Raw genomic sequence first — 27,426 nt, 5'->3', positions numbered from 1 at the left:
CAATTACATACATTCGACAATTGCAATGATAAACATAACAATATTTTATTGCCTAAGATTTCATTTTCAGTTTGGAAAAATATATATGTGGAAATACACACAAGACAGTAATTCAATAAAAGTGTTTCATTTTTCATTTGATAATTGACCGAGATTATGTTCAGAAGTAATGATAAAATCATGTTTTTATAACTACCTGAATGAAAATAAACATGACAAGATACTAATTTGTACAATCTACTTGTATTATTTGTGCCCATTAATGGCAGATTATTGGGATTTCATCCACACTGTCTTTATCTACTGCGACTCAATACACGATCGAACATTGCGAAATCTTATATTGTAGTCCCTGGTATTTGTACACATTTCGTGAATTCCTTATTCATCATTATTCAATTAATGTTTTTCGTAGAAAAATCGGGGTAAGACTGGGGCTCCTGATGAGTCAATTCAGCTTTCGCTAATGAATCACGTAGACATTGGTGGCGTTTTCTTCTAAGTATTCCTCAAAATATTATTTTTCAACTACTCTGGTTCATGAATTTCCGGAAATTCGATTATGGCAGTGAGACATGAGAAGCACACATTGTCCTCAAACGCCTTAACACCTGATTTTGAAGTAGACATAAAAAAATTACGAGGTATTCGCTTTTTTTGTAATAAATACAGACTCGACTCTCACCACGTCCTGTAGTGGATTCGATTTCACGGTTGTATCATTTTTTTTTCTGCGCAAATCAGCATTAATCTAAGACAATAAATTATTCTTCAACCATCCACTAAATCGCTCATACCGAGCGGAGCTTAAATTAATCATTTCTTTTATTCTTCATGCCGTAAAAACAAGAAAAAACATATCACCATGAAGCAAGAAATAATTGACTCCATGTTTGTTTAATTTTCCCTCATCGACCTCCCTCCCCCGGATACTCTACCTACATAATATATACACAAATTTTTGCAACCTATTATTCTATTTCTCACTTCAGGGTGACGAGAAAACAGAAACCAGGAGAAAGAAAAAAAACAAGGAAATAAGGAAAACAGAAATGATTGGAGCTGGACTCGAATGTAGACTCATTGGGAACGAGGATGACTTGCGCGGTGGGCCCTCGTGGTGAACAGACAACGGTGACAAAAAAATAAAGAACATAAGCATAAAGAAAAAGTGCCGTCTCCACGGGCTACCTCAGTCACTTGATTCGTTTGAGGCTTTTTTGATGACAAATGAATAAAATGCTTAGAATGACTACGTTATTTCTTCACTGGATCTTCTTCGAAGTAACGCCATTGGATACACCGTTGTGTCGTCCATTCACTTTGCTCGTTGTCTCTTCGTCAGCCAATTTTTTTTTCTTCAGTGCTGCATTTTGTCGGTTTGCGTACACCTGCTTACCCTGAGAAAATAAAAAAAAACAGTAGAAATTAGTCTGCGGAATGTGAGTTTTTTTAAAGTGGTCCTTCCGAGTTTTCCAAAAAGATGAATTCAATGAATGCAATTGTACCTTGGCAATATAGGCCTTGGCATAGAAATTGCCAAACAGCACAATGAAAGAAACCATGTAAATGACGAGAGCATATTGCATCCAAAGTGGAAAATCGCATCCATTTCTAATTCCATTGACGCCAAGAATTAAAGCACTTGTGAATTGAATGAGCTGAAGAATAGTCAAGTACTTCTTCCACCAGAGGTACTTTGCGACCGATGGGCCGAAAGCTGCGAGACCATAATATGAGTACATGAGCACGTGGATAAAGCTGTTGACCATGGCTGGTAAGAACGCTAAAACAAGGAAAAGAAAAGACAAACACATTATCTCCTGTAATTTCTCTGATACGAGGTTGGCGTAATTTTTCTATCGGTTCAAATATTTCCAGAACCAAACAACCGTATGAGTTAGATAATAGGAGCTTATCGGTAAAATGCCTAGCACGCAACGAATCATCGAGCTAAACGTTTTATTTACTACTTACTCGAACCACTGGGAACCCATTTTATTCCAATCCACCATAATGAAAACATTGTGGAGTGGTGATATACATGGAGGAAGCTAAGTTGATTGTCCTTCTTTCTCAATATAAAGAAGAAGGTGTCGCAGAACTCTAGGAGTTTACTGAAGTAGTACCACCAAACAGCGTTGGCGATCTTCAAAAAAAATTTAAAAACAAATTATAGCAGGTGCAATTCTCTGCAGATACATAAGAATACATACAATTATGTATGGAATAGATATCAAAACCATTAAATCTATAAATCAATGAAAGGAAGAAAGCGCGAGTAATATTCAATTCACGATACCTGAAGCTCCTCGGCTCTCCACGTATTCCTTATCGGCTGGCACACGTAGCTGTACCTCAATTTAGTCGACGCTATAAACAACTGAAAAAAAAATTGGTACTTAGTCCTCCTGTTGTTTATCCTGAGGTAAAGCTAGATTAGTACCTGAACTGCGATGTACCCGTTGAGGACCGCCATGGCGAAATTGTAGGGTACCAGGAGCCATGTCAGTTTAAATGCTTTTCTATTTTTCATGATTTTTGGTCCTGCCCACACTATGAATAAATAGACCATAGTGTAGAGAAGGGTTGGAGTGGGAGAATCTACTAGTAACCATCCTCTTGTTCTGTCGTCTTCAAAAACAGAAAATTGTATAATGTTTTTTGGCAAAATGAAGGACTGAGCAAAAGCACTAGAATAAAAGTATTTACCTGCCAGTGAGAGGGTCCAGAGGTAGTAGTCGTACGCACTACCTAAGAAGGTCGACGTGGAATTAATAAGGCCCGCCATCACCTAGAATCACACAAGGGTAAAAAGATGAGCAATTATTTAACGACAAATATTCTCCTAAATTAATGATGACGAAGCAGCAAAACAATTCCCGGTAAAAAATACCAGAATAAACATAAATAATGGAAAGAAAATACGTTCAACTATCCTCAGCACGACTGTCCCCAATGATTAGTAAATATGACTTGACCATTCCTTATTCCTTATTCCTTATCGTGGAGAGCCTTGAGGCATTTGCACTTCACCATCGCAAAGCGAAAATTCCCCAACAATTATCGTTTTTATTTCTTCGTTCTCTCTCCCTCTCTCTATGATTCGAACTAATGACACGCACAGAGGCCGAGGAGACCGTGGGTTTCTCACATTGTGATGGCATGAGCTTTCATGTCTTCATGAAAGTTCGTAAGAATGTCAATTATGATCCGTTAGATTTTACATTTCAAGTTATACCACTTCGATAATATTTTCACCCACTAAACGTCCCATCACAATTGCGAATAAAACGTTCTCCTGGAGCAGCTTAACCACTTGTGTACAGCACATATCGTGCATTTTCACTTTGTCATTAAAAATAAACTCATTTAAAGTCGACCGCGTGACACCAACAATTTCCGAGTAATAATAAACAATAATCGTCCATTGCACAAATTAGAAACATCAACATTGTATTCACTAATTCCCAACAACGAGGGTCATTCAATGGTAAACATTGTACTCGTTGACTATTCATTTTTCTCAGCAAATGTCCCACTGTTTAAAGTTTTCCTATTTTTCAAATCATTGATAAATCATTTGGCATGTATTTATGCGCTTATTCATCAATTGATTATTCATTGGGGAGAATGTTCGGAAATCAACTGGAACTTAAAAAATCACTTCATACAGGAAACACATTCCACCGCCAATTTCCGCCCTCCCCGCAAATAAAGAATAATAAATAAGTCATGAGGTTTGACTGCACCTGACGCATCGCGGATACAACAATTAGCAATATTCAACTACTTGTGCTATTTTTTATCCAGTGAAATGATGCGGCAATCTTCCGGCCGAAAATTTAAGCCGTCGATTGAGCTCCGTTTAATTAAACTTTCCAAGTCTCAGTGGAAATTTCAATTTTGAATTGTTAAAACAATTATTTAATCTCAAACTCAATGACTAGAAATAGCTAGTCTCTACCAAAGTGAAAAAAATGTTTGTCCATCCTTAACGCCAGTTACAGAAAAACTGCCTGACTATCGCAGCGGTTTCTCTACTAGGTCGAATGGCAATCCGCTCTTTTTCCTCTATCACAAGATCGAGTTTTTCCACATGAAGGACTCCAGCCCAGCCCGCTGTTTACACTTATATCCCAACTTTCACTGACGTTTGATTTTTCCCCGAGTATCAAATTAAGAGAGGTTTATGCTCGAGAATTTCACTCTCGTTGCAGTAAAATAATAAACGAGTGCATGTGAAACGCGGTGAATTTACTCGTGTTGTCACACGTATTTTTACACCCCATAAAATCAAAAGAACTAATAAAAAAAAGCAGCGTTTACCCCGCCTGAAAATTTCTCTAAATTGAAATTAACGAGATTTGCCAGTTCAATACGAAAAGTTCAAAAAGCCCCCGAGCTGGCTGAAACGTCTGACTTTTTGCACTTTCCAATGGGACTGGGGGATGGAAATAAAAATTAAAAAAGGCATTCTCCTCATAACTTCATCATTTCAAGAAGTATCTATACCTAAGGATTTCACTCTCGTTCCCATAAACTCATAAACAAATGCATGCGAAACCTGTTGAATGAATTTCTGTTGGCACACATGTCTTCACACCCCATAAAATAAAAATCACTAATTAAAGAGCACCCAAACTTACCTCAACTAAAATTCAAAAGTATTGAGCAAAAACAAAGTCTTCAGTTTGAACCAAAAAAGGCGAAAACAAAAAAAAACACACAATTCTATCTAAAAACACATGACGGTAACTTTCCAATTGGACTGGGGGTGTGATGGCAATAAAAAAAAATTTGAAAAATAACGTCGTCGGATGGCCGAGACGACGACGTCTTACCACGAAAGTGCCAGCGTCTCTGAACGGGACAGTCCAGTGGTCTTTATAACTTTAGCCTCACCACGCGTCTCAGCCAATATTGGTAGGCGTACCACAGGTAGAACGGGGCCAATACGATATGCACGTGGGGATAGAGGGATATCCGCGGTGCCTAACCATTTGCCATCCCTTCCTTTCCACATTTTCACGACACTTTTGAGAAATTCTCTATCCCTACTCGTTCCTTGATCATCGCAGGGAATATTTACGGGAGATAAAACGCAAACCGCATTTCTCATCCCCACCATTATTATTATTATTATCATTATTATTATTATTATTATTATTATTATTATTATTATACCCATTATTTTATATCCCCAGGAGGATGGTGTAGCGAGTGTCGATGGGTGTCCCCATTTGCTGACAAGAGTTAGTATTCCTATTTCCCGTTTCAAAGCTATGAAAAATATTTAGATTTCGCTGAGTCATGAGATGTTTTTTTTTCATTTTATAGTTGTAACAATAATTTTTTAATGAAAGATAGTGCAGAAGTTTAAGTGAGGGTATTCGAAGGGTCAGACTATCTTCAACAAAACCTGTTGTACCGTTGGATGGACCCAATTTTGGGGGGGAAATGAGGGTGGGGCACAACTGGTGATACTCCAATCTCAACTCGTTTATTCGCTCTGTGGGCGATACAATGAGGGAAATAGAGAAGTTCGATTGATTGAATTTTCTGAGGAATTTCAAATTGTCATGCTCCACTGGTCAATCTCAGAAGCCACTGGGAAGGGGGAAGCGGGGGAATTTATACACCTGAGGTCACTGACCCCTCCCGAATAAACAGTATTAATTGGCTGGAGGATGAGTATCGCCTCGGGCGGACTTTCGACGTATGCCGATTTTGTCTTCCCATTTTTATTTTTATTTATTTCTTCTTTTTTCGCCGATGGACCGTCAGGCCACGGTCTCGGTCAGTGGCGCAGTCCTCCAACATCGTGTCACAACTCCAGAGTTACTCTCTCCAGTTGATATCCAGTTTTTCATTCTCGAAAATTCAGGAGCGATCGATGCACAAACAGGAATTTTATGGCCTCTTTATTTTTCAGTTATCGTCATCGCAGGCGTTTGACTAGTCAAAGGTAGGTGGAAATATGATGGGCAAGTGTTGACGTTGCTCTTTGCACTCCAATTTACATGACACGTGGAATGTCCCGGAGTATTTCCTCGTTGAAATTTAGTCGGTAATTTTGTAATTGTTTTATCAGTTAATTTTTTTATGTCTCAATTATTTCGAGGCCCTTGTTCTCCTCGTTCATGCAGTGATTCAACCAAAAATGAGAGGGGAATGAGCGGGAGAAGGCGTCAAGTATTTATTCAGGCGTAAACCACCAATTTTAGAGTGTTTCAGTTGGTCGTCAATATTTATGCTCATCATTAATTTTTATAACCATATTGACTTCCTTTGTATTTTTATTTTATTTAAATTGAAACTTAGCATCCTCTCTAGCACAACTTTATTGAGATAATTCTATTGGTTTTTCAATAAATTGATGAACCCAAATATTGACAAGACGACTTCGATTTAGAAGCAAAAGAACGACAAAAGGCAGAAGAGAGACAGAGACGACAATGACGACATTTATAACAATTCCAATTAAATATTCTCATAACCGAACTCCCATTTTGATAAACTTCTCTAAGTGATCAACTTTTCCCGTACACAACATTGTGCGTCCGCATTTCCCTAGTAAACAAAAAAAAATTCAATGAAATGCCTGTAAAACTGGCGAAGAAAGGCATCAAGTGTTTATTCAACTATAAAACACCAATTCCAAAGTCGAGAGCGGCTCTCCACAATTTTTTTTCTCATCCCGGAAAAGGACTATTTGATTTTCTCCTTAAGATATTACATGCCAAGAATTAAGAGGCGAAAAATACGCAAACAGCGAATAAAAGAAAATGAAATATTTGCCAAGTCCAAACGTTTTATTTACCCTCGCGACTTATGCAACTGTTCCTAGAATGAACCATACTTGTAGACTTGACTGGCTTTCTCAGGTTTTGGGTACAGAGTCCTCATTCACTGACGTAAGACTTTGGTACGCGCAAAATTTCGTGGACAACTCACACCTAGATGCCCCAAGACTCATCGAGTCTCCAATTCGGTAGAATTTTTTACAGTCAAATTTCATAAGTGAATGAAACCAGCCAACGATGATACAATGTGCAGAAACCATAGCTGAGGAACCGTTAGCATGCGATCCGAGGTTTCATCTCATACCTATCTCCAGCCATCCACCGGTAGTCTATAATCAACGAGTATGAAACGAAGGGAAAAGCTGTTTTAATAGAGAGTGCTATCGTCCTTTCACCCAATAAACATTTTATTTCATCATCCTGAGAATTAGCGAGTCATTCAAGAAAACAATTCATTGAATTACAAAATAGCACAAAAAGTACTCTTGCTCCGCTTCTTCATTAGAAGTGAAGACACCGTATTCAATTGAATGACATATTATTTTTTATGTTCTTTATTGCAAAATAGCTGGAATTTCTTTGGTCAGTAGAGACTTGAGAATATTTCAAATTATGTTTACGCGTAGACTAAGATTTACTGTAAATATTCTAAAGTAACGTATAGGCGTGGCACAGTATATTGCTAACGGAAAATATTTTACCTATTTTTTAATAAAGAATTGACATGAAATTTGATCTATAGTTCTTCGCAAAAGGTAATAATTCCACACTGGATAATGGGGCTAGTTTCACCGTTAAATGCACATTATTTTATAAACCGTATAACGTGAATTTTCATCGTAAAATTTTTCAAAGATCGTTTCTCACATTTTTTGTCAAATCTGAGAATAATAAAATTGAACATTAACTACGTTTTAATGGATAAATGAATACATAATGATCAAAAGTCATATCCATAAATCACGAGCTAATCTTACACGAAGTGAGTGCGCACCCTTTCCTAGTAAAGTTTAAATTTCCCAGTTTCTCCATCATTTGGAGCAAAAGACAGGAGCATTCAGCAAAAATTATCCTCTTAAAAAATCCAACGTAAAGTTTTCTAAAGCCTCTCTTGCACTTTACGGAATGTAATGAGGATACAAAATATTAAAATACAAGAAATCCAGCTGAATGTTAAATTTGCCAAGAGATTCTTTTTCTCAGTGCATTAACAAACAACCGAATTAGTGAAAATACCATAAAGAAATAAAAATTGAAGTTCATCACCCACATTACTCCGCTGTTAACAGTACAATCTGAATTATGGTCTTGAAACCGATAATGCAAAAATACCTGACGTAGAGAGAAAAAAAAAATACATATCGAGCATAAGGAAACTCGACTTCCGACTGGTTTCACTAACAGAACCCAAGCCCGAGTGGATAGGTACACCTCGAGTGATAACTCGTTGAGTGTGTGGATCAAATAGGCGAGTACATTGGTGAGGTTTCGCTTTCTACAAATACCTCTTATCCGACAACAAACGCAGTACAAGAGAACTACAAAGTCACTTCATCCAGACGAATGAATGAGACACATGCTCACAATATCCTCATTGATAATTCCTATTTGTGTAAACAATTATGATGTGCAGATTCCCTGAAAATAAAGATCCTTTCATGTGCTCTTGGGCAATTGATGTGGTATGACCGCTGGGTTTTTCCCATTTGTTTGTTGGTGAATATGAGTACATAAAGACGTCAATCTCACGTTACTCGTCGGCTTATTGCACTTTCTTCCAGGCTCGATGCAGCTCGCTGAGGCAAATCACCTCACTTTCGAGGTCAATGTCTAGTGGGATTACTGATCGGTGAGAATATACGCGGATATTAATGATAAATTTCTTCCTGGGGTTTATTTCACTGTAAATCATTATTATTTATTGTTATCCACTTTTCGAATTCCCTATTCTCGTGTAATACTTTATATTTTTCATATTCTGGGAATATGCAAAAAAATTATTTACCTGTTGTCTACAACGAAATAATAAATTGATGATTCATTGCGGAGAATGTACAGAGATCAACCGCCAAAAAATCTGCTCCCATTCAGTCTCCAATTCTGAAGTCATTTTTTATTGCTATACATTTCTTTACTGACTTCATCAATAAATTCACATTAATTTTTTATAATAAATATTCATCACTTATTGTGCGAAGTTCTTTATATGAGTTTTCATTCTCTTTGTATTGTCATTATTCTTCAGCAAAAATATCAATAATAAATATGCCCCCATTAATTTTCATATAAATATTCTCTTTCCTGTATCATATTTTTTTTGCGACCGTTGAAGATTACCGGCAGTATTAATTCATCAATCGATTAATTAATCACTGGGAGATTCGTCACTGATGATGATAAGCGAAAATCGCGAATAAAAGAAATATGGTATGTCTCGTACTCGATCCGCTCCCCAGAAGAGGTTATAATGAAAATTTCTATGATTGGTTAACCCTCAAATCAATATACGAATGTGTTTATGAGCGAACTGGCAACGACATTCCCAGCGAAAGTGAAGTTTCTCAAGTGCAACGAGATGCTTAGAAAGTGCAAGCGTTCTCTACTACATCAATGAGATCTATCCGAGGGAGAAATTAATCACCCAAATTTGTTATTTCCTCACTACGAGCCATTCGTACATCTCTTCCCAGAATGAATATTAATAAAGGCTCTCAACGATTCTCTACATGAAGACGTGAATTTCTTGGTGATTGTGATCGCCGTTTTGAGGCACTAACGAGCATTTTTTAAGACTCGTAAAATCCATGAATTTTAATGACTTCATAGACCCATTTTTCGATGGAATCGTTACAGACTGGAGGGAGGTTATATTCAACAAAATACCGAAGTTCACGGACTTTTGTACAGAGTGAAAGTGGCTGAGATTTCAGGAACAACAAAAATTCGCCTACACCAGAATGACCAGCCTTATTTGTCACTATTGCTCTACTTTATTGAAACGGTTTAACTTCCGGTATACTTGGAATTTTTTTTATCACAGTTCACGAGATGTTAAGGATCAGTCAATAAATATTTGCACTTTCTAACCTCGTAGACACAAATATTGATATTTTTAAATAATATACAGTGTCATTTCTCCCTGCGAAGAGCCCTCAATCACGATATGGAGGTATTCAGTGATAAATCCTGGATAAATGAAACCACATACCTCTGTCCTCTATTTCGTGGTTAATCTCAGGATGGAAAAGCGAATGAAGTCTACTGATCCCTGAGTAAAATAAACTGAACACTGACTTCTAAATAGTTAACGACAGTATTACGAATCCTTCACACATTTCTTGACCTCCATAATCCAGCTCCACAAAACACCGGGATGACTAACACGAAAATGTGAAGCTTACGGGCGCCGGCCGGTCGCCATAACTGAAATCAATATTTCCCCTAGCAAGGAGCGTCCATTTTCTCTCGTTTTCTCCACCCCTCATACCACCAGCATTTACAGCTTCTTTTCTCCGATTAAATTTCGCCTAGAACCTACTAATCGGGCACAGAATGACGATCATAAAGTGTTGAGATGACTCCTCGCTCCCGAACATGTCCTACATTCATTTACAGCGTATTACACCAAAACTCACCTGGTCTGAGTATTATTAGTGACATTTTGATGGGCAAAATGAGCAAGTGGTCGACATAAACGAGAAAGCGCATGTACTTTCCAATTAGCCTTCGTTCAATCCATTCTTCTCGATCCGATGATTGATTTCTCTCAAAATTTTCACGCAAATATGTTCAAATGATCGTCGCAGTCTCTGAACTTGAGCGGCCAAATGGGCATGAGAATAAAAAAAAGCTCCAAGTGGAAAACTGCCGAGTGCTCCTTTCACTCTGAACCGCTGGGGGGTGAAAGAGTATGGCAAAGGTCTTTGACACAGTCTGACAGACCGCCTGGGAATACACAGGGGGATACAAAGGAGATGTAAAACACGAGTAACTGTACCAATCTCTATTATGTTGCAGAAAAATTATTTTCTAGTCCAACATCGGAGCCATCATTTGACCCCCATTTAATACCCACCATCCGGACACTTCCCCATAACTTTTAATGCAAATTTCGGACTCTAAAAAACACTTTGAGACTTTAGAAAAAAATTATAGTTTATGTTCAGGTGGTCCAGTGGTTGTTACTGACACTTCTTATATATAATATGCAAATAATTAATTTTGCTACCAGAAATCGAACTCATGTCGATAAAAAACTGTAACAAACTGTGAACAATAGATTGAGATACTTAGTATTAATGAGAAAAAGGTGTTGGAGATGGCAAAGGGTACTCGTTGGTCCCCTGGCATCTTTTGAATGACGCGGAGAAGCAACACAAGGAGGTCGCAGGATTGAGGTCGTTGGATGTAGCGCAGGTACCGTTCGAAGAGTATCAACATAAAAAGAGAAAGAAAAAGTCCTTCATTCTCCCAGATTTACTCTTCCTTTTATTTTTTTATCGATCAAGGCCACTTGTCTCGCTATTCCCGTTAATCCTGAGGATTTTGGATAAATAAAATATCACTCGTTATTTTATGTGCGTCTTAATGAGTGAATATTTCACGAGCTGCTGGAAGTACTGCGCATGTTGGATTTTAATTGATACCTGGATCAAATTATGTCAATTGAATGTGATTGTCTTCAATTTGGCTGATTAATTGATTGGCGGCAGCATCATCTTGACATTACCTGATAACTTCACTCTGACTTTTTCCTCATTCGGCTCTTGTCGAATAGTGGGATGAGTTGGTACGTAGTGTTCTTATTCCTTGTGTATTCATACTGTGGAGTCGAATCCGCCAGGTAATTCGCATTCATTTCAATTTCCGTTTTTAGTTGATTATTTTTTTATTCAATGCGATAGACTCTACAATGCGAGCAACAAGAAAAACTCTACTGTCAGGCCGGAAGTTGTACTCCCTAAAGATTATATCAAAGGTTTGTTTGAACACCTCATGAATTTTCTTTACAGAATAATTATTTTTGATAACCAATTCACAATTATCGGATATTGGTTGTACTAATTTCTTTTCCTGACTCATTGCAGAAATTCGACCGTCTGTGGCGAAAGGTGGTCCAGTGGTTGTCGACTTCAATCTCTTCATCGTAGACATAAATTCCATCAATGTTGAGGATATGGATTTTCGGTGTGTATGAACAAAAATTGATAATCACAGGCATTCGCGGGTCAAAAAATTACCTTGAACTCTTGATTTATTAATGAGCTTCACATTTAATGAGATTTTATGTGGCAGAGTGGACATGTTTATTCGACAAAGTTGGATGGAATCCCGTCTCAATATACCGGAGGATATATTCGAGGAAGGCGATGATTACGTCACCCTTCCACCGGAATTTTTCGACAACCTTTGGCAACCGGATCCCTATTTTTTAAATTCCAAAATTGCTGGTATATTTTTTTCCATTCGTAGAGAGTTTTGCCGGCTTGAATCCACCATACTCATACATGTGCGAAAATATTTCATAGAAAAATCTGGCGAAAGAATTTTTTTCACTAAATTGGCCAGGTTCTCCTATGAAACTGTTATTCGTTTGCGTTTCGAAAAATGTGAATGGCTCGTTCTTTCAGAGATCGCCACCCTGACCCACAAATTCTCATCGGTGACGCTGTTCAGGAACAAAACAGTGAGATACGCAGCACGGATGCATGCAATTGTTGCCTGTCAAATGGAATTTCAACTGTACCCCATGGACATACAAGTGTGTCCCATATACATCGAGAGCTGTGAGTGGTTGAGGATGACATCATAAATCTGAGTGGGTTCGAATAGACTTAACGGCACATGGTACATCGAAAAAAGGGGAATAAATTATAAACCGAATAAATTAGGGTGTCGTTGGCTTCACAGTCAATAAAATTACATAGGAGAGAAAAGATCTTCCTCCATCAATGATTACTGCCAACGTCCCAGTTAATGTCGCTAGAAGCCCTTAGTCCGCGAATCAACTGGTTTTTTTTCATTAGTATTCCCTCAAAACAATGATTAAATCAATTCTAATGAGACATTGATGGCTCTATATTTGATCCATAAACCGAAGTAAGACTAACGGAGAATCGACACTTTTCACGTGCAATTTCACCGAAATATTTCAAGGAGAGTTAAGATAAAAAACCCTAATGGAAAAATTCCCGGGTAATTATTAACAGATTTTTCTCCTCGCATAGAATTTTGAAAGTTTTTTTTATCGTGATTAATTTTCCAAATTCTCCACATTCTCGTCTGAGAGTTTTTCGAAAACTGTTCCCACATCCAAAATAATACGACAATATTAAACCGGAGAAAGGAAAATATTTGATCGAAAAAGTTCTCACAGCAGTAAATATTGTAGGTGAAATTTTCAAAGTCCGCATTATCGCCAATAAATGTCGATTGAAAAATTATCGCACCATGTTTCACAAGTCCCGTTAAGTTGGCCAGATCAACTCCCGAAAAATCTCCCCTGACGCTGTGATGGACAGATTGATAAACGTATAATTTCCTCAAAGTCTCTTACAACAGTCAGAAATTACGCCTCCGGTGGGATGACGATGGTGTCACGGTGAACCCGGAGCTGAAGCTCCTCCAGTACGACTTTGGCAAACCGCGATTATCGGAGGAGACGAATCACGTGCCGGAGAAGAATGGAAAGTTCTCAAGACTCATCGTCTTCTTCAAATTTGAGAGACAGATTGGGCATCACTTGATCCAGACATTTGCACCGTCAAGTCTGGTTGTAATGCTGTCGTGGTTCAGCTTCTGGCTGGGTCTCGATGCTATACCAGGTCGGGTGACACTTCTGGTTACGAGTATGCTCACCTTGGTAACGATGTTCACTGGGTTAAAGACTGATATTCCGCCTGTTGCTTATGTGAAAGTAAGTATCATCTCAATGCCTCTGGGAGAAATTCCGTGTCTGTGATGTCGATCCCGCCGGCATCAATAGCTTTACAAGTATTACGATATCAATCACGAGCTGTCAAAATTGTCGAAGAGAATTCAAAAATCACACGATGGGAACGTAAAATAGTGAAATGTGTAGAAAATAATGGAGTATAACGGTACAACATAAAAGACGAAAGACGAGAGGAATGGAAGCAAAAACATTCGCAACATTGGTAATTCTTGTACTTCCTTCAGTCCGAGGGGTAAACTTTCTCGCTAATCAAATGGTTACAATACCATCGCTTAAAAACCGAGGCATGCAAGTGCCAACAAATTATGGATCAATAAAAATTGAGGAATAATAAGGAAGTATAGAAAGAAACATCGAATTTTCACTTCCGGGTTTACGACAGTCTTTGAAACTCACATTAACGTCTTATCGGGCTATAGAATAGAGTCAAAACTAGAGGAGATAGAGTTCTCATAACAGTTTTCACGCTTATGAACAGCTGGATATCCGGCCTGTACAAATTGATCAAAATGTCATCAGCAATCTGACGTCTGAGACATTAGTCAACTGTCAAACTGGTAAATGAGAAAGCTAAAACATATAAATAACCGGAGGCAGTAGCAAAGCTCGTGAAAAATGAAGGGAGTCTCGTCGTAAATGTGTGACAAAGTGTCAAAACACATTATTTTTTTCCAGGCCCTACATTATTCGGTTGTAGATAACTCAATCAACCGTGAAATTTATGAAAAAGAATCCCAAAACAATATAAACAAAAATTTTTAAATGACAGATGTCAATACCTGGGAATGGAAGTAAATATGTGAAAAATTGAGGGATTTTTATCGGTTTATGATCAATGAAGTGTTGGAAACAGATTTCTTTGATCTCAGGCCCTTGATTTATGGATGGCTGGATGCATGGTGTTCGTCTTCGCCTCCCTGAGTGAATTCGTTGTGGTCAAGGTTTTGGACTTGAGGCGTCAACAGTCGGCAGAAACAGCTGTTAATTACCATCGTCAATTGACAACTGTAAAATTACCAATTCTTTCCTCGTTGTTAACACGAAAACCATTACGAGTATTATTTTCCATAAATTTGAATATTATGTATCTCTTTTCAGAGACTGGCCTCGAGTCCTTCAGTCTGGGATTACGACTCTGTATTCGCACCGCAGCCGAGGAAAACGAGAGCAGGAAGCAAACATCTATTGCAAACAGCTTGGCTCGATCCCGAGGGTCTCACCAGACCGAAAAAAACATTGTCACGAAAGATTGATGGATACAGTCGAATTATCTTTCCAGCACTATTTTTATTGTTTATTATTCTGTACTGGCCCATAGTTCTTCTAAAAAAGAAAGTGCCCTGAATTTTCGCTGAATGACTATTGAATTTGTTGGAAATGCGAATAACTCGTTGCATTATTGATGACCTGAAATATATGTTTTTCGAAGAACTCAATTGGTGAATTTGTTCCGGAGTTATGACAATTAGAAGAACAAAAATAAGAGAATTGGGATTTTTTTTAAGCTAAGAGAAAGTTCATATTTAATTCTTTAAAAAAAAACAATTTTGTACAAAATCAATCAATTTCCATTTCCTCGCCAGACAGGTCCGAATCTCCATCACTACCGCCTCCATTCTGAACCGGCCCTTTCAGCTCCCCTCTTTTCTTGATAAAACTCATCGTATATTGATTGAAATCACAGATCTTACTAAGGTCATCATACTTCTGCTGCATGTTCTTCTGCAGGGTCAACAGAACCGGCATTTGAAGTGGGGAATTAATTTTGTGTCCTACCCTTGTAAGAATAATCTCTATCCATATCAAATAAAAATGAATATGCCTGGTTCCCTCCAGTTCAACAGCGATAAACTTCAGTAGTTTCTCAATGTAAACCTGTGAAACACTGACAACCGTCAACTCCACATCCCCATAAGGAACATTCTCAACAACTCTCCTGATCAAGTCCTTCTCATTCAGTCTCAATGCCATCATAAGAGCTTTCGCGTACTCCCCATCTTCGAGAGTCTCCACCACACTCTCTGTTGTTATCCCCATCTCGAGTTCAAAGGGATCGAAGACCAATCCAACGTCCAGCGAATAAATCAGAAGTCCTTCAGTGGTGGCAGCAGCCCATGCCTGCCCAGTAGGCGAAAACTGGAGACTGAAGACCCTGACTTCTGGTTTCACACTCCTACTAGCCATGTCCCCACTCCTCACTCCAGGTAACCTGAGTGCGACATGTCCTCCCTCCCTCTCCTCTCGCTCCTCCACCAGTGCAAGATTTCCAAACTCCGTCATTTTACGTCTGTTGATAAAATCATCAACAGCATCGAACGATCGATTCTGAGTTATCTGGAATTTTTTGACAAGCACCGTCTCCTTGACATTGTAAATACAGACGTTCTTAGAGAGTCCACCAGCGAGAATACAGGCACCATCAGCGCTGTAGCATAATGTCGTGAAGGCCTTCCCCGCGAGATTTTTCTTGGCAGTGATAAGATCCGTCTCCGCTCGTCCACTTCCCAAGTCCTTCCTCCCTTCGATACTCCCTGTCTGATCTGATGTTTTGCAATCGAAGAACGATATCTGTCCATCCAAAGTGGCAACAGCAACCTCCTCCCCATTGGGTTTATAAACTACACACAAACCATCCGCAGTTAACTGAATGGTCTCATGAGTGGATCCACTCTCAATGGCATTCCACAGCTTCAGAGTCTTGTCCCAGGAGACGGACGCCATGGCAGTACTAGCAGGACTGGGGTTGAAGGCTAGACTAGAGACAGGGCCCTCGTGTCCACTGAGTATCTCCAACAGAGTTCCCAGCTTTACACTCCAGAGGTAGATGTCGAACACATCCTGCCCTCCAGCTGCTAAGAATTCATCGCTAGAGTCAAGAGCCAGGCACGAGAACTGAACGGGTCTTGGGGATGTGAATGTCTTGAAGTTTCTGTAACGAATGAGGTCGTAAGCTCGAGCTGTTCCATCCAGCGATCCTGATACGATAAACTTCCTGTTATGGCTGAACAAAACGTGGGAGATTGAGGATGTGTGCTCGGAGAAGGTAACTGTACAGAATCCACTCAGAGTGTTCCAGAGCTTCACTTTTCCATCGTCTCCTCCAGTGATTAGGTACTGACCATCGGGACTGTAGGCCAACGTGTTCATGGAGTTGCTATGGCCCTGCTGCTTCATGGCGTAAGTCTCACTCTGCCACTCCCAGACGAGGAGCTGACCCAGTTTGGCACATCCCAAAGCAATCCAATCACCTGTTGTATTTAGAGCGATAGTTGATATGCACTGGTTGGAGATGCTGAGAGAATGGATCATACTGACTTCTGGCATCTCATGAAGAAAGAAACTCCCATTGCTAAACCCTGTAACGAGGATCTTAGTGTTTGGGTGGTAAGCAGCTGCTGTCAGGATCGCTGCTCTGTCGGATTTCCTGGGCTCATCCGCTAAATAATGTCTTGCCAGTCTTTTGAATATGAATTTCTTTATTTTGTCTTTCTCACTGGCAGAAGAATCGTCGTCGTTCTCTTGAGATTCTGCTGACTGCGGTATTTTCTTTTTTTGCTTGTCGGTTTTCTCGAGGGCCTTCTCCAGATCGACGTCGTCCTCACTGTCACTGTCTTCTCTTGGTTTTTCTCGTTTGATCGGGGGCTCATAAATGACGAGATCCTCTGGCTCTAGGGAACACTCCCACACACAGAGGTGACCATTTTTGCTAATCGTTGTCAGGTCATAGGAACTTTTCTCAAAGAAACAGGAGACAATCTCCTCGGAGTGACCGCCCAGGGAGCAATACCTGAAGTTTGCAAATTTTTCGAGGCTGTAGAGTTTTGTTGTCGTGTCCTTAGAACCCACCGCGAGAATTTTTGAGTCAAAAGACCAGCAAAGCACTGTCGTATCGTCCACTGGCCCCGAAAACACTCGCTCCATGACGAAGGGATTGAATTCACCAGATTCAAGGTATGGGGCGTTGAAAATAAAGACTCTATTCTCCTTGCACACTGCAAAGTGTTTCCCATCGGGTGAGAATTTAACACACCTCACAGGCCGTTTAAACCTGTGCTTGTGAATGCTCATTTTACTGATCATGCTAATGATATGCGCCTCTCCCTCTTCATTGACAGCAATGAGTATATTCCCATTGGGAGATAAATCAATAGCAGTGAAATTGAATCTTGATTCTACTGGCAGTGTAGTCGATTTATTGTTTTTCAAATCGAATACACTGATTCTGTTTCCAACAGGACTGACGACAGAGGCCCCATCAGGAGAGAATATTATATCTCCTTTTCGGTACACTGTACCGAGGAGATTGCTGAACTGTGAATAAAATAATTAATCATTTAAAATTATCCTGAAGATCATGGTGAATTAAATAAATAGGCAAACAATGTTTCAGCTTTATCAGGCTCTTGAACTACTTGGTGTGCAATAAAGTTAATTGTTGACAATGTCTAGCAGCTAAAAAAGAACCCATTTTGTCCCAGTTTTCCTTAAATCTTGCAAAATAAATATTCAAGTAAAAAAAATACAAGAATAATCTTTAAACCCCGAGGCTTTTCCATCCCTTCGTATAAATAATTGCCAATATTTTCTTTCTGAGAAGAGGTTAGAAAGAGTGTATGTAAACATTTGTTGAAATCACAATGTCAGCCATGAAAAGTGAATGTATCAGAAAATGGACGATATTTTACCTTGTATGCGAATTTCATCTTGCTCGATTACTCCATGAATACAGGTATTAACAATATTTATATTTTCAACTATAAAAACTCAACGAAGAGCACGCAGTGTGCCATGCGTGCTTGACATTTCAATGGAGAAGTGTTAACTTCCGGTTGCGTTCACCATAGCCCTTGGCGGCAATATTTAAAGTCCGAATTTCGTACATCTAGAGATATCAGTGTTTATTCCAATCGTGTGAACAAATCAAATGATTATTCATTGCAAAGGATTACGAGATAATGTGCACAGTTGGATCTTCCTCACGATAGACCGATCTATTGCATAACATCCGATGCAATAGTAATTGGGGGAACGAGAGGGGGATCCAAGGCCAATGATAATCACCTACCGTATTTTATCTAACGAAGATATTGACCTCAAATAATGGAAAGCTGTAATCGCACGAGATTGAATCAATTAATCAATCAATAATTGAAATTCACATACTCAAATTTTTATCTAATCCTCGGGAAAATGGAGAATGAAAAAAAAATTGAGTCACGAGTTGTTGGGGTCCAGAAACGCCCATGTGAGCTTCAATAATATAAAAATTTATTAAAAAAGCATTGAAAGCTTTTGCAGCAAGTGAAATATTCCATTAAGCCGCTAAAAATCCTGAGATGATATAAACTACTCTTCAAAGCGTATTTAATAATTAGAATTTCATAAATTAGTCTAGAATTATTGGTCACGCGCTCGAAAACGCCCCTGTCCAATTTGAATTTTTTAAAAAGGAATCAAATGATCATCTCTATCTCTTAACAAGGCCTCTTAACCCACAGCCTGTGATCCTCACAAAATCCAACATCAATCAGCACCAGAAATATGTTTATTAAATTGATAAAATAAAAGATTGCAAATTTATGAAGGTTTAGGCTGCGCTCACTCTCTCGACTCTCACCATCTTCGAATGGGGGCACGTCGATACAAAATCAAAAAGATCTCCTCCCAAAAAAATCCCGCAATTTCGCTAAGCGACCGAAAATACTTCAAAAAACAATACTCCAGAGAATGAATGAATTTTCGGGGATTTAATGATCGGAATGTGGAAAATATCGCGAAAATTATTGGTCACGCGCTCGTCAATACCGGAAATGAGAGTGATAACGTGGTACGCCGTCTTCCGGCCGGTAGAGCTACAAGTACCTCTGACGTCAGGTCATATGAGATGAAACGGCTCGCGCCATTGGTCCTTCCCCTGTAGCTCTCCATGCACTACCCAATGAAAGGCCGAAGTCTCGGTCACGGGTCTGCTGTACGGTCACTTCCACCTTAACTCGTCACTCATCACATGACCCGCCGCCACCGTACCCAGTAGGCCCTCATTTGACAGTGCCACTAGTTTAGTGAAGTGAGTGCGCGAGGATTGATTCATCGCCAAGAGCAGTTAACGGGCCTTTCGTGTTTCAATCTAAAATAATTCCTCCCTACCCCCCGACAACTTGTAAATACTCGTCTACATCCAAATAAGCTTTAGAAAAAAAAAGCTCCTAAAATTAATAATCGGTAAACTAGGGGGTTTGTTTCCGTGTTCGCGCTAACTCAACGAAATAACAAAAAAATGCTAGACGAAGAGCATCCCGTCTACGGGCCTTTCTTTGGAGTTATGGGCGTCGCCTCTGCCATTATTTTCTCCGGTAAGTCCTCCTGTCCACAACTATTCGCATGTATTTTTATTTCAGGCTCCATTCATTCGGGGGCCAACAACCACAGCCACTCCGAAAATACAATTTTCATTAGCCATTTGGTATTTTCACTCCTCCCCGAGAGGTTCACTACAGCCACTAGTGGCCGGAGAGGGGGCGGTAATGAGGAGTATATATCATTTCGGAATAACAGAAGTGTCTTCATGCTCAATGAGCACGCCATTTTCCACCTTTTATCATTTTCTTCGCTAAAATCATTCCGAGATAAGGAAAACTCCACGGATCGATGATTCTCTTGTTAATCAGTAGGCTTTTGCAGCTGGGTAGGGATGAAGTGCTCCAACCGCGCCATCTCGTGATTATTTCCTCTTTCCTGAGCATTTTTTTTTCTCCTTCGAATCAATTTAGACTCTCCTCAATTGCTTTATACCAAGTTATACTTGCTAACGAATGGAAAATCTCAAAGGGAAGAGTATTTATTATCTCAAACGATTGATAAACCCTTCATTCTACTTGAAATCCATTTATTTCAGCTGCTCTCGACTGACAATGGGCCCTCCCCGGGACAAAATACTTAATGTTTCGTAATAATTGAAGAAAAAAAAATGTGCTAGCAGGACGAGTGAAACTTGTGCTCCACCGTTGATTTTCTACCTCGATTATTTCGTAACGCTGACCTCGATCAGTCTGGTTCACGAGCACCATCTAATTGTCCGTGAAAATATTCACAAAAAAACATTACAAATTTTAGAAGCCAATGAGTCCCTCTCCCTCTTCATCCGCTCGGAACGAAAGGTGGAATTTTCGGCGATCGATCATCAAATACCAAAGACTGAATTGGTGACGCGCAGCGGCTTCCCTTGAACGTCCCTATCGTGAGGAGATCAATACGAATCCCTACATTCGTTCCTCCAGCAACTCCAGCCAGTCCTGACTCCCAGACAATTATCCAAGTCCTACTGAAACCCCCGCTGATGCCCCAGGAGAAAGATCATGCAGCTCATTATAAAAAAAAATCAGTAATTGGAAATGAAAAATTGTCAGTTGAAGACGCGAGGGAGAATCTTGATCGACGGCCAAATGGGCCAGCCAGTAAACTCTCCCGTTGGAAATTCACAACGCGCCTGTCTCGGCTCTCTGCGCATTCGCACACACACACACACATATATCAGAGAAGGCAGTCATGTCTGGTGACTGGCCAAAAATCCTCACAACTTGTGTTCTTGGTGATTCTTGCCATTAGAATGACAAAGGAAACTGATTTTCCAGATTTTTAGCGATTCGATTGATTGATGGACACATGGAGCATAGCTCTGTGCCACGCCTCCACGATTCTTACATGACTGTCATGTGACTGCCAACGTGAGACTCATGTGACTTGTGGGCTGGGCCCCCGGCCATGGGGTTCCCTCGTTTATTTTCATTGAGTTTGGAATTAAAGGGCGAATCGATCGACATACTTGGATGGAAATAAAGAGGAAATACTTCCTCTATTGTTTCCCGTCGCGATATTCTCTTCAAGAGGTTTTTTTTTGTCGAGAGTTGGAGGACTCTGGGACCCCGGCGAAACCAGCTGATCAATAATCACGCACGTGAGGAGTGAATGGGAGAGAGGGAACATAGCTCATGTTTCCGGGAGTTATGAATAATATTTTACATTCCTCCCTGGTGTCGATATATCAACTGTCAAGGGCTGAAGTTTGGAGTTTAAGTATCTGAGGTCTTCAAATAATTTGCAGTTAGTGCAAACTCATTAGCATGCCATTAATATTTAGGAATTAATGGTCGATTATGAAAGATTTGTGGGGCAAGCCCTTCAATTTCCAAAGACCTGTCTCCAAATTTCGGTACTACATGATCTAAAAATACTTGGTCAGCCCTTGATTCGCGTAAATCATGTTTCTCCTTTACACCCCTAAAATTCCTATGATTCTTCATTTCGTTGTTCAGTCTCGTAAATTAATAATTATGTGAGGGTAAGGAGTGAAATATTTTATTTACCCATCACTCACCTATCATGTGACACCACTGATAAGGCTATACTAATGCTCACCTAGGTACTGATGACGATTATTTACTCACGTAATATAACCCAGAAATCCATTTTCCAGCGTTAAATTTAGGAATTAACGCCGTGGGAGAACCCCTCATACGACGTCACAATTCCTCCTCAGACAAATCGGATTTAGCGTAGATGACGGGAGGATAGGTATTGATTGGTGTTTATCCTTTTCATTGTGTTTTTGTTTTCAGCTCTCGGAGCGGCATATGGTACAGCAAAGTCTGGCACAGGTATTGCAGCTATGTCCGTAATGAGGCCTGAGCTCATCATGAAATCCATCATTCCCGTTGTCATGGCGGGTATCATTGCCATTTATGGATTAGTCGTAGCTGTACTCATTGCTGGATCTATACAGCCACCTGACCAATATCCTCTGTACAAGTAAGTTGTGGAGCAGTTAATGGATACGGGGAGGAGATTGGGAAATAAGAATTCGTTGAAATTTATCAAATGGCCGGGATGTAATGCAGTACTTACTCTTGAATATTCTAGGGGTTTCGTTCATCTGGGTGCTGGTCTGGCAGTCGGTTTCTCAGGGCTGGCAGCCGGCTTTGCGATTGGCATCGTGGGTGATGCCGGTGTAAGAGGTACAGCCCAACAACCACGTCTTTTCGTTGGAATGATTCTGATTCTCATCTTCGCCGAGGTATTGGGTCTCTATGGTCTCATCGTTGCCATCTTCCTCTACGCCAAGAATTAAACAAATTCGGAAGAAAACAAATTGCAATTAAACGAATTCACTGAAACAGTCGAGGCAGGAATAACAAGATACTATTGCCTGCCATTCAAGAACAAAATTGATATAAAAAAAAAACCAACGCTCCCTAAAGAAACTAAATAAATATTGCAACATATTTCGACGTTTTACTTAAAAGAAGTCACATTTCTGCATATTGTACCCACCATCAAGCATCACAGAACCTTGTAATCTCATCATTGTTAAATATCAAGATTAATTTGAAAATTTTAAAGACAAAACTAACGAAACAAAAAACGTGACAGACAACAATTTGAATCCTGTTTCTCCCATAACAAAAATGTGCGTGCAACAGTCGGCTGTAATTGAGCTATGGATAATGAAAAATAGTGCGAGATGATTGAAAATAATTCACAACAGTATGCAAACACGAATGAGCAGAGATGTACATAGCGAGAATGAAGGCACACAAACCATGAAAAAAAAAACACTATTCTTGATTTTCCACGCCGAAGACAAACCTTTCTCTTTCATTGTATAGTAATCATTTTATAGTATAGTTTGACATTGAATTATCAATTAAATTAATCGGCTCTACTCAGTGTATAAAGATTATAAAAAAAAATGAATGAAAATACCATTAAAAATGCGGTTCTATTCATTAACGAGAAATACTTAGCACAATTACTGTATTATGCAAAAAAATCAGTGGGAAATAATAATAAGCGGCGTATGGTGTTCTGTGGATCAATGTGAGCGATGAAAAATCATTTTTAAATTTGATGTCACCATAAAAGTGAGAATAACGCGTTGAACTGGACGCGAACAAACGACATTTCAGAATCAGATGAAAATTCTCCATCAGCATAATAACATTTGTACATTAAAAAAGTTCTGTTTTGAATTTTTGGAATTAATTATTAATTATCGAACGCCTACGCATCAATGCGCAAGGGAGGAATGCATCGTGAGGAATGGATTTCTGATAGCGGGAACTTTGCGTATGAACTGATCCGGAAATTTTAATGAATTGAAAAAAATATATAAGATTGATACTCGATAGTATTAAGTCAATTTCATTGGGGGCTGCTTGAACTTGATTGCATTAACGACGAAATTTTTCAATGAATCTTCACGAGAAGTCGACTCTCTTGGAAATAAAAAAAAAGAGTAATGACGAATGTTCGGTGATTCATAGAAGCTAAATAGTCGTAAAAGCCAAGAATTGTTGCAATGGCCAGCATCAATTCTGCTCACCATCCACAAATATCCAGGAATGTAAAGATAATAATTAAACACACGTGATGATGCGCCAGAAGATGAACCAATGGCACATTAATATCGAAATTGAGGTGTATGAGGCCCTGAGAATGGCCTCGTGAGGCGAATAAATGTTAAAATGAAATAATAATGAAAAACAAAATGTAACAATTTGTACATTCCATAATAAGTTCGTTGAGTCCATGGTGGCGGGTACGCAGGGAATTGTTTCAGTAATACCAAAAATGAAGATTTACCCTGGGTCCACAGGGCTAATTGCCTGGGAGCTGGCAATTGGCTTTGTCTGACTCCAGTATCCTCGGGAAAAAAAAACAAATAACCCAATGGAAAACAAACATAACCATTGAGGACAGTCTCACGAGATTGAATGAATCGATTGAAAGAATCACCTGTTAACTCGTTTACCGTGTTTTATTGACTGTGGCAGTATCTCCTTGTATTACCTGATAACAAAAACATCGAGCTCAACGTATAGAGGCATTTCCGGGCGAGGGAGGGGATTTCTCTTTGCTTCTCAATTCGAGAATAACACTATTTCGATTAGATAGATGTTCATTACTTCTGTTTGATTATGATGAATGGAACGGGATAATTAATTATCTCGAGTGAATGCATATCACAGTGTTTGCAAAGTTCTCGCTTGAAAATGCAACTATATTGGGGACAGACTGGAACGAAATAAATCGTAATGTGAAACATTTAAGAAAATAAACGCTCTTTCGAACATTCTCGCGGCGGCGGATCAACATTCGGTTGGAGGGAAGAATATATGGGATTTATTTGACTAGAAATGGCAATGAAGATGAAGACTAAAATCACAGGGAAATACAGTTTTTTTTTAATTGAGAACATCCAGAAGATAATTTTCTGCGCCGAAATGAGAGTAGTTCCCTCGTCCGATCGATTCACAAAAAAAACGTAGAAACAACGCAGATCATGTCACAATCCAGACGATTTCCTCTCTCCCCCCTTTAACCGTTCAAAATGTCAATGAGAAATAATGCTATACGAAACTATTGTATTCGCTGATGAGATAACGCTGGGAGGGAATTAAAAAAAACATTTTATCAGTTGCAATAGTACGCGTGTTATGTACATACCACCATTGATGCTTGAAGCTATAATTGCACGTATTAAGGTAGACTAGAATGCGGTATTATTGTACCAAATTTGCGTAGTTGTGTGAAAGATTTAAATCCAAATAACTATGAAAAAAATTGACTAATGGAGTAATTATCTGAAATTGTGAATGAGAGAGTGATGAGAGTGAGCGATAGAGCGTGATTTAAGATGAGAAATAATTAACGATTTCGTAGATGAATATAAATGAGGAAGCACTGGTATAGAGGGAGGAGAGAAACGCCGTCGCCACCCCCCCCTTTTTAAAATGAAAAAGAAAAAAAATACTATCTTCCAGTGTTACTTGTAGATTCATTGTTGAGCGCTGAAAGTGATACTGATCAATAATTATTTATGTTATATGATTCGTCCTCGATGTTACAGAAAACAAAAAACCGTGTTTAATAAAAATTCAATTTGGACAATTGCCATTTTTCATATCCTTTTCATAATTAATGTGCATCTGGAGGAGGTGAGTAACTTTGGGAGGTGAGAAGGTGTTGATAAGGCCCATCTTCACATAAATTTTCACTCAATTATTCTTTTACATGTTTACAAATTAATTAATTAATTGACGACAGTTGTGTTATCAATCGTTGACGTGACTGATAGTATTCGTTATGCTCTCATAAATGTTCAGATTTGTTTTTTTTTTTCATTGGAAATAATATTACACAGCGCTATAAAAAAATTCAACCTGAAATCAATCAATCAATCATAAGTAAAAATTATACCAAATACATGCACCGCATATACCTATAGATAACACCTTATCACCAACATGCCTATAGTCCAACCACAGTTTCGAACTACATTTATTTATTTTTTAATTTTTTCGTAAACGTTTTTAGCGTTTTATTCAAATTTCTAAAAATTGCTGAGGACTGGCAGTGAGATTCTTACGTCGAGAATGCTGGAAAATTCGTGAGAACTAACAATTTATCATGGAATAATTAATATTTTTAACGAGAAGGTACTCGAATAGTCAAGTGAAACGATTACACAAGATGTATATTCAAACATTTCACTGGTCTCTTCTTCTCATATCAGATTACCATGGAAGAAATTACAGCAGAGGTATGTCAAGACTAATAACAAAGATTACTGGAGATTAATTGAATGCATAGTCAACGAGATGTCGAGGCAATTTCAATGATTGACATGAAAATAAAGCATCTCTAATCTATAAGTTGAATGATAAAAATTGTTAATATGATATCTGTTTCTCATGTTCTGTTCATTTCAATTTTTATCACTAACACGCTGGGGAAATTCTAGTGGTGGTAATTCTATATACATACACGTGCCTGGATACGTATCAAATGTACATTAAGGCTGAGAGTAAGTGGTGCAACACTAGGGCTTGTTCTCGTAGTCTTCTCATTTTATTCTTCATCATTCATTTTAATTTCATTTAATATTTTCCTCACTGTTTATCCTGTTCCTGTAATTTGTCGAGAGATTCATTAACAATTTTATTTCCCGTAAACTATTTGTTTCTCTTATCGTCGCGCATCATTGCAACTTACGCCAGAGATTTTGTTCAAACTTGGAGAATTATATCAGTACGATCTACTCGCTTACAAAGAATTTCATGGAATAATGACAGTCTGTCACGCAAAGAGTCATAAGATAAAACGTCATCCCAGGGATTATTCATATTTTCATTTAAACTTCAAAATGGTGTTAATTTTATGTCATTATTGATTTTATTATGTTTTTTTTGTCGATTTACTGTCCGAATCAATTTTTTCCACAAATTCAATTAGGTTTTGGATTCGTTGGAAATAATACTGACTTTATTCATACATCGATTGTTCTTCTTTTCTCGGTAAATTGTCAAATTCATGAGGCGTTGCGTACAAAAAAAATTAAGAAAAACCTAACGAATTCCCTAGAACGTTGTCGAATTTCTATTGAAATTTCTATGCAACTTTGGCAAATAGAAATGTTCAATAAAGAATATTTTACTGTTAGAATCAATTGAATTGGGCTTTTGATAGTTCGTGCTTCATTTTCTAATTGATATGGAAAAGAATGAACCAAAAACTGAGAAAATCCAATTCCTGTAGAACTTTTCTTAATAAAAAAAAAACAAATAAAATAATTCCTATTGGACATTCCAGTTCAATACAAATTCAATC

General features: G+C 38.6%; 4 protein-coding genes across 12 annotated transcripts; 2 read left to right on the top strand and 2 right to left on the bottom strand.

The window, feature by feature from the left end:
• Window positions 1–8: 8 nt before the first annotated feature.
• On the bottom strand, window positions 9–10,154 carry LOC135164078 (very long chain fatty acid elongase 4-like). 5 transcript variants are annotated; one of them, XM_064124109.1, is made up of 7 exons: window positions 10,015–10,154; window positions 2,713–2,794; window positions 2,447–2,634; window positions 2,303–2,383; window positions 1,978–2,149; window positions 1,509–1,786; window positions 9–1,400 (listed from the first exon to the last, which is right to left on the bottom strand). In XM_064124109.1, exons 2-7 carry the CDS (start codon window positions 2,789–2,791, stop codon window positions 1,266–1,268), a joined length of 933 nt encoding a protein of 310 aa, XP_063980179.1. In that variant the 5' UTR covers window positions 2,792–2,794; window positions 10,015–10,154; the 3' UTR covers window positions 9–1,265. The 5 variants fall into 5 exon arrangements, with proteins under 5 accessions (XP_063980179.1, XP_063980178.1, XP_063980181.1 ...); XM_064124108.1 differs by lacking the exon at window positions 10,015–10,154 and adding an exon at window positions 4,650–4,906; XM_064124111.1 differs by lacking the exon at window positions 10,015–10,154 and adding an exon at window positions 4,845–4,891.
• Window positions 9,306–15,271, top strand: LOC135164072 (glycine receptor subunit alpha-4). Of its 4 annotated transcripts, none has more exons than XM_064124097.1 (10): window positions 9,306–9,552; window positions 10,824–11,222; window positions 11,315–11,649; window positions 11,711–11,784; window positions 11,894–11,993; window positions 12,102–12,256; window positions 12,437–12,592; window positions 13,355–13,722; window positions 14,631–14,768; window positions 14,860–15,271. In XM_064124097.1, exons 3-10 carry the CDS (start codon window positions 11,588–11,590, stop codon window positions 15,103–15,105), a joined length of 1,299 nt encoding a protein of 432 aa, XP_063980167.1. In that variant the 5' UTR covers window positions 9,306–9,552; window positions 10,824–11,222; window positions 11,315–11,587; the 3' UTR covers window positions 15,106–15,271. The 4 variants fall into 4 exon arrangements, with proteins under 4 accessions (XP_063980167.1, XP_063980166.1, XP_063980170.1 ...); XM_064124096.1 differs by having other exon boundaries at window positions 9,306–9,819; window positions 10,962–11,222; XM_064124100.1 differs by lacking the exon at window positions 9,306–9,552 and having other exon boundaries at window positions 10,247–11,222; window positions 11,315–11,595; window positions 14,860–15,265.
• On the bottom strand, window positions 15,256–22,379 carry LOC135164059 (periodic tryptophan protein 2 homolog). Of its 2 annotated transcripts, none has more exons than XM_064124073.1 (2): window positions 22,206–22,379; window positions 15,256–18,072 (listed from the first exon to the last, which is right to left on the bottom strand). In XM_064124073.1, the coding sequence occupies exons 1-2, from the start codon at window positions 22,272–22,274 to the stop codon at window positions 15,319–15,321; spliced, it is 2,823 nt and encodes a 940-aa protein (XP_063980143.1). In that variant the 5' UTR covers window positions 22,275–22,379; the 3' UTR covers window positions 15,256–15,318. The 2 variants fall into 2 exon arrangements, with proteins under 2 accessions (XP_063980143.1, XP_063980144.1); XM_064124074.1 differs by lacking the exon at window positions 22,206–22,379 and adding an exon at window positions 18,447–18,703.
• LOC135164082 (V-type proton ATPase 16 kDa proteolipid subunit c) lies at window positions 19,769–25,707 on the top strand. Its single transcript, XM_064124116.1, has 3 exons — window positions 19,769–20,114; window positions 22,377–22,566; window positions 22,678–25,707. Exons 1-3 carry the CDS (start codon window positions 20,039–20,041, stop codon window positions 22,883–22,885), a joined length of 474 nt encoding a protein of 157 aa, XP_063980186.1. The 5' UTR covers window positions 19,769–20,038; the 3' UTR covers window positions 22,886–25,707.
• The last annotated feature ends 1,719 nt before the right edge of the window (window positions 25,708–27,426 follow it).

This window comes from Diachasmimorpha longicaudata, chromosome 6 (genome assembly GCF_034640455.1).
Source record: "Diachasmimorpha longicaudata isolate KC_UGA_2023 chromosome 6, iyDiaLong2, whole genome shotgun sequence".
In the NCBI taxonomy this organism is placed as follows: Eukaryota; Metazoa; Arthropoda; class Insecta; order Hymenoptera; family Braconidae; genus Diachasmimorpha; species Diachasmimorpha longicaudata.
The sequence above is the reverse complement of the archived record's forward strand: the minus strand, read 5'-3'. Positions and strand labels throughout refer to the sequence as shown.

Bases quoted from the DNA above. Each gene is read 5' to 3' on its own strand.
- LOC135164072 (XM_064124097.1), top strand. From the start codon at position 11,588: ATGAGTTGGTACGTAGTGTTCTTATTCCTTGTGTATTCATACTGTGGA. The intron at 12,257-12,436 runs GTATATTTTTTT...TCGTTCTTTCAG, and splicing joins TTTAAATTCCAAAATTGCTG to AGATCGCCACCCTGACCCAC. The intron at 12,593-13,354 runs GTGAGTGGTTGA...ATTTCCTCAAAG, and splicing joins TCCCATATACATCGAGAGCT to TCTCTTACAACAGTCAGAAA.
- LOC135164082 (XM_064124116.1), top strand. From the start codon at position 20,039: ATGCTAGACGAAGAGCATCCCGTCTACGGGCCTTTCTTTGGAGTTATG. The intron at 20,115-22,376 runs GTAAGTCCTCCT...TTTTGTTTTCAG, and splicing joins CTCTGCCATTATTTTCTCCG to CTCTCGGAGCGGCATATGGT. The intron at 22,567-22,677 runs GTAAGTTGTGGA...TGAATATTCTAG, and splicing joins GACCAATATCCTCTGTACAA to GGGTTTCGTTCATCTGGGTG.
- LOC135164078 (XM_064124107.1), bottom strand. The intron at 1,787-1,977 runs GTAAGTAGTAAA...TCCTTGTTTTAG, and splicing joins ATGGGTTCCCAGTGGTTCGA to CGTTCTTACCAGCCATGGTC. The intron at 1,401-1,508 runs GTACAATTGCAT...TTATTTTCTCAG, and splicing joins CCAAGGCCTATATTGCCAAG to GGTAAGCAGGTGTACGCAAA.
- LOC135164059 (XM_064124073.1), bottom strand. From the start codon at position 22,274: ATGAGGGGTTCTCCCACGGCGTTAATTCCTAAATTTAACGCTGGAAAA. The intron at 18,073-22,205 runs GTGAGTAAATAA...TTTTATTCACAG, and splicing joins GGATTTCTGGGTTATATTAC to TTCAGCAATCTCCTCGGTAC.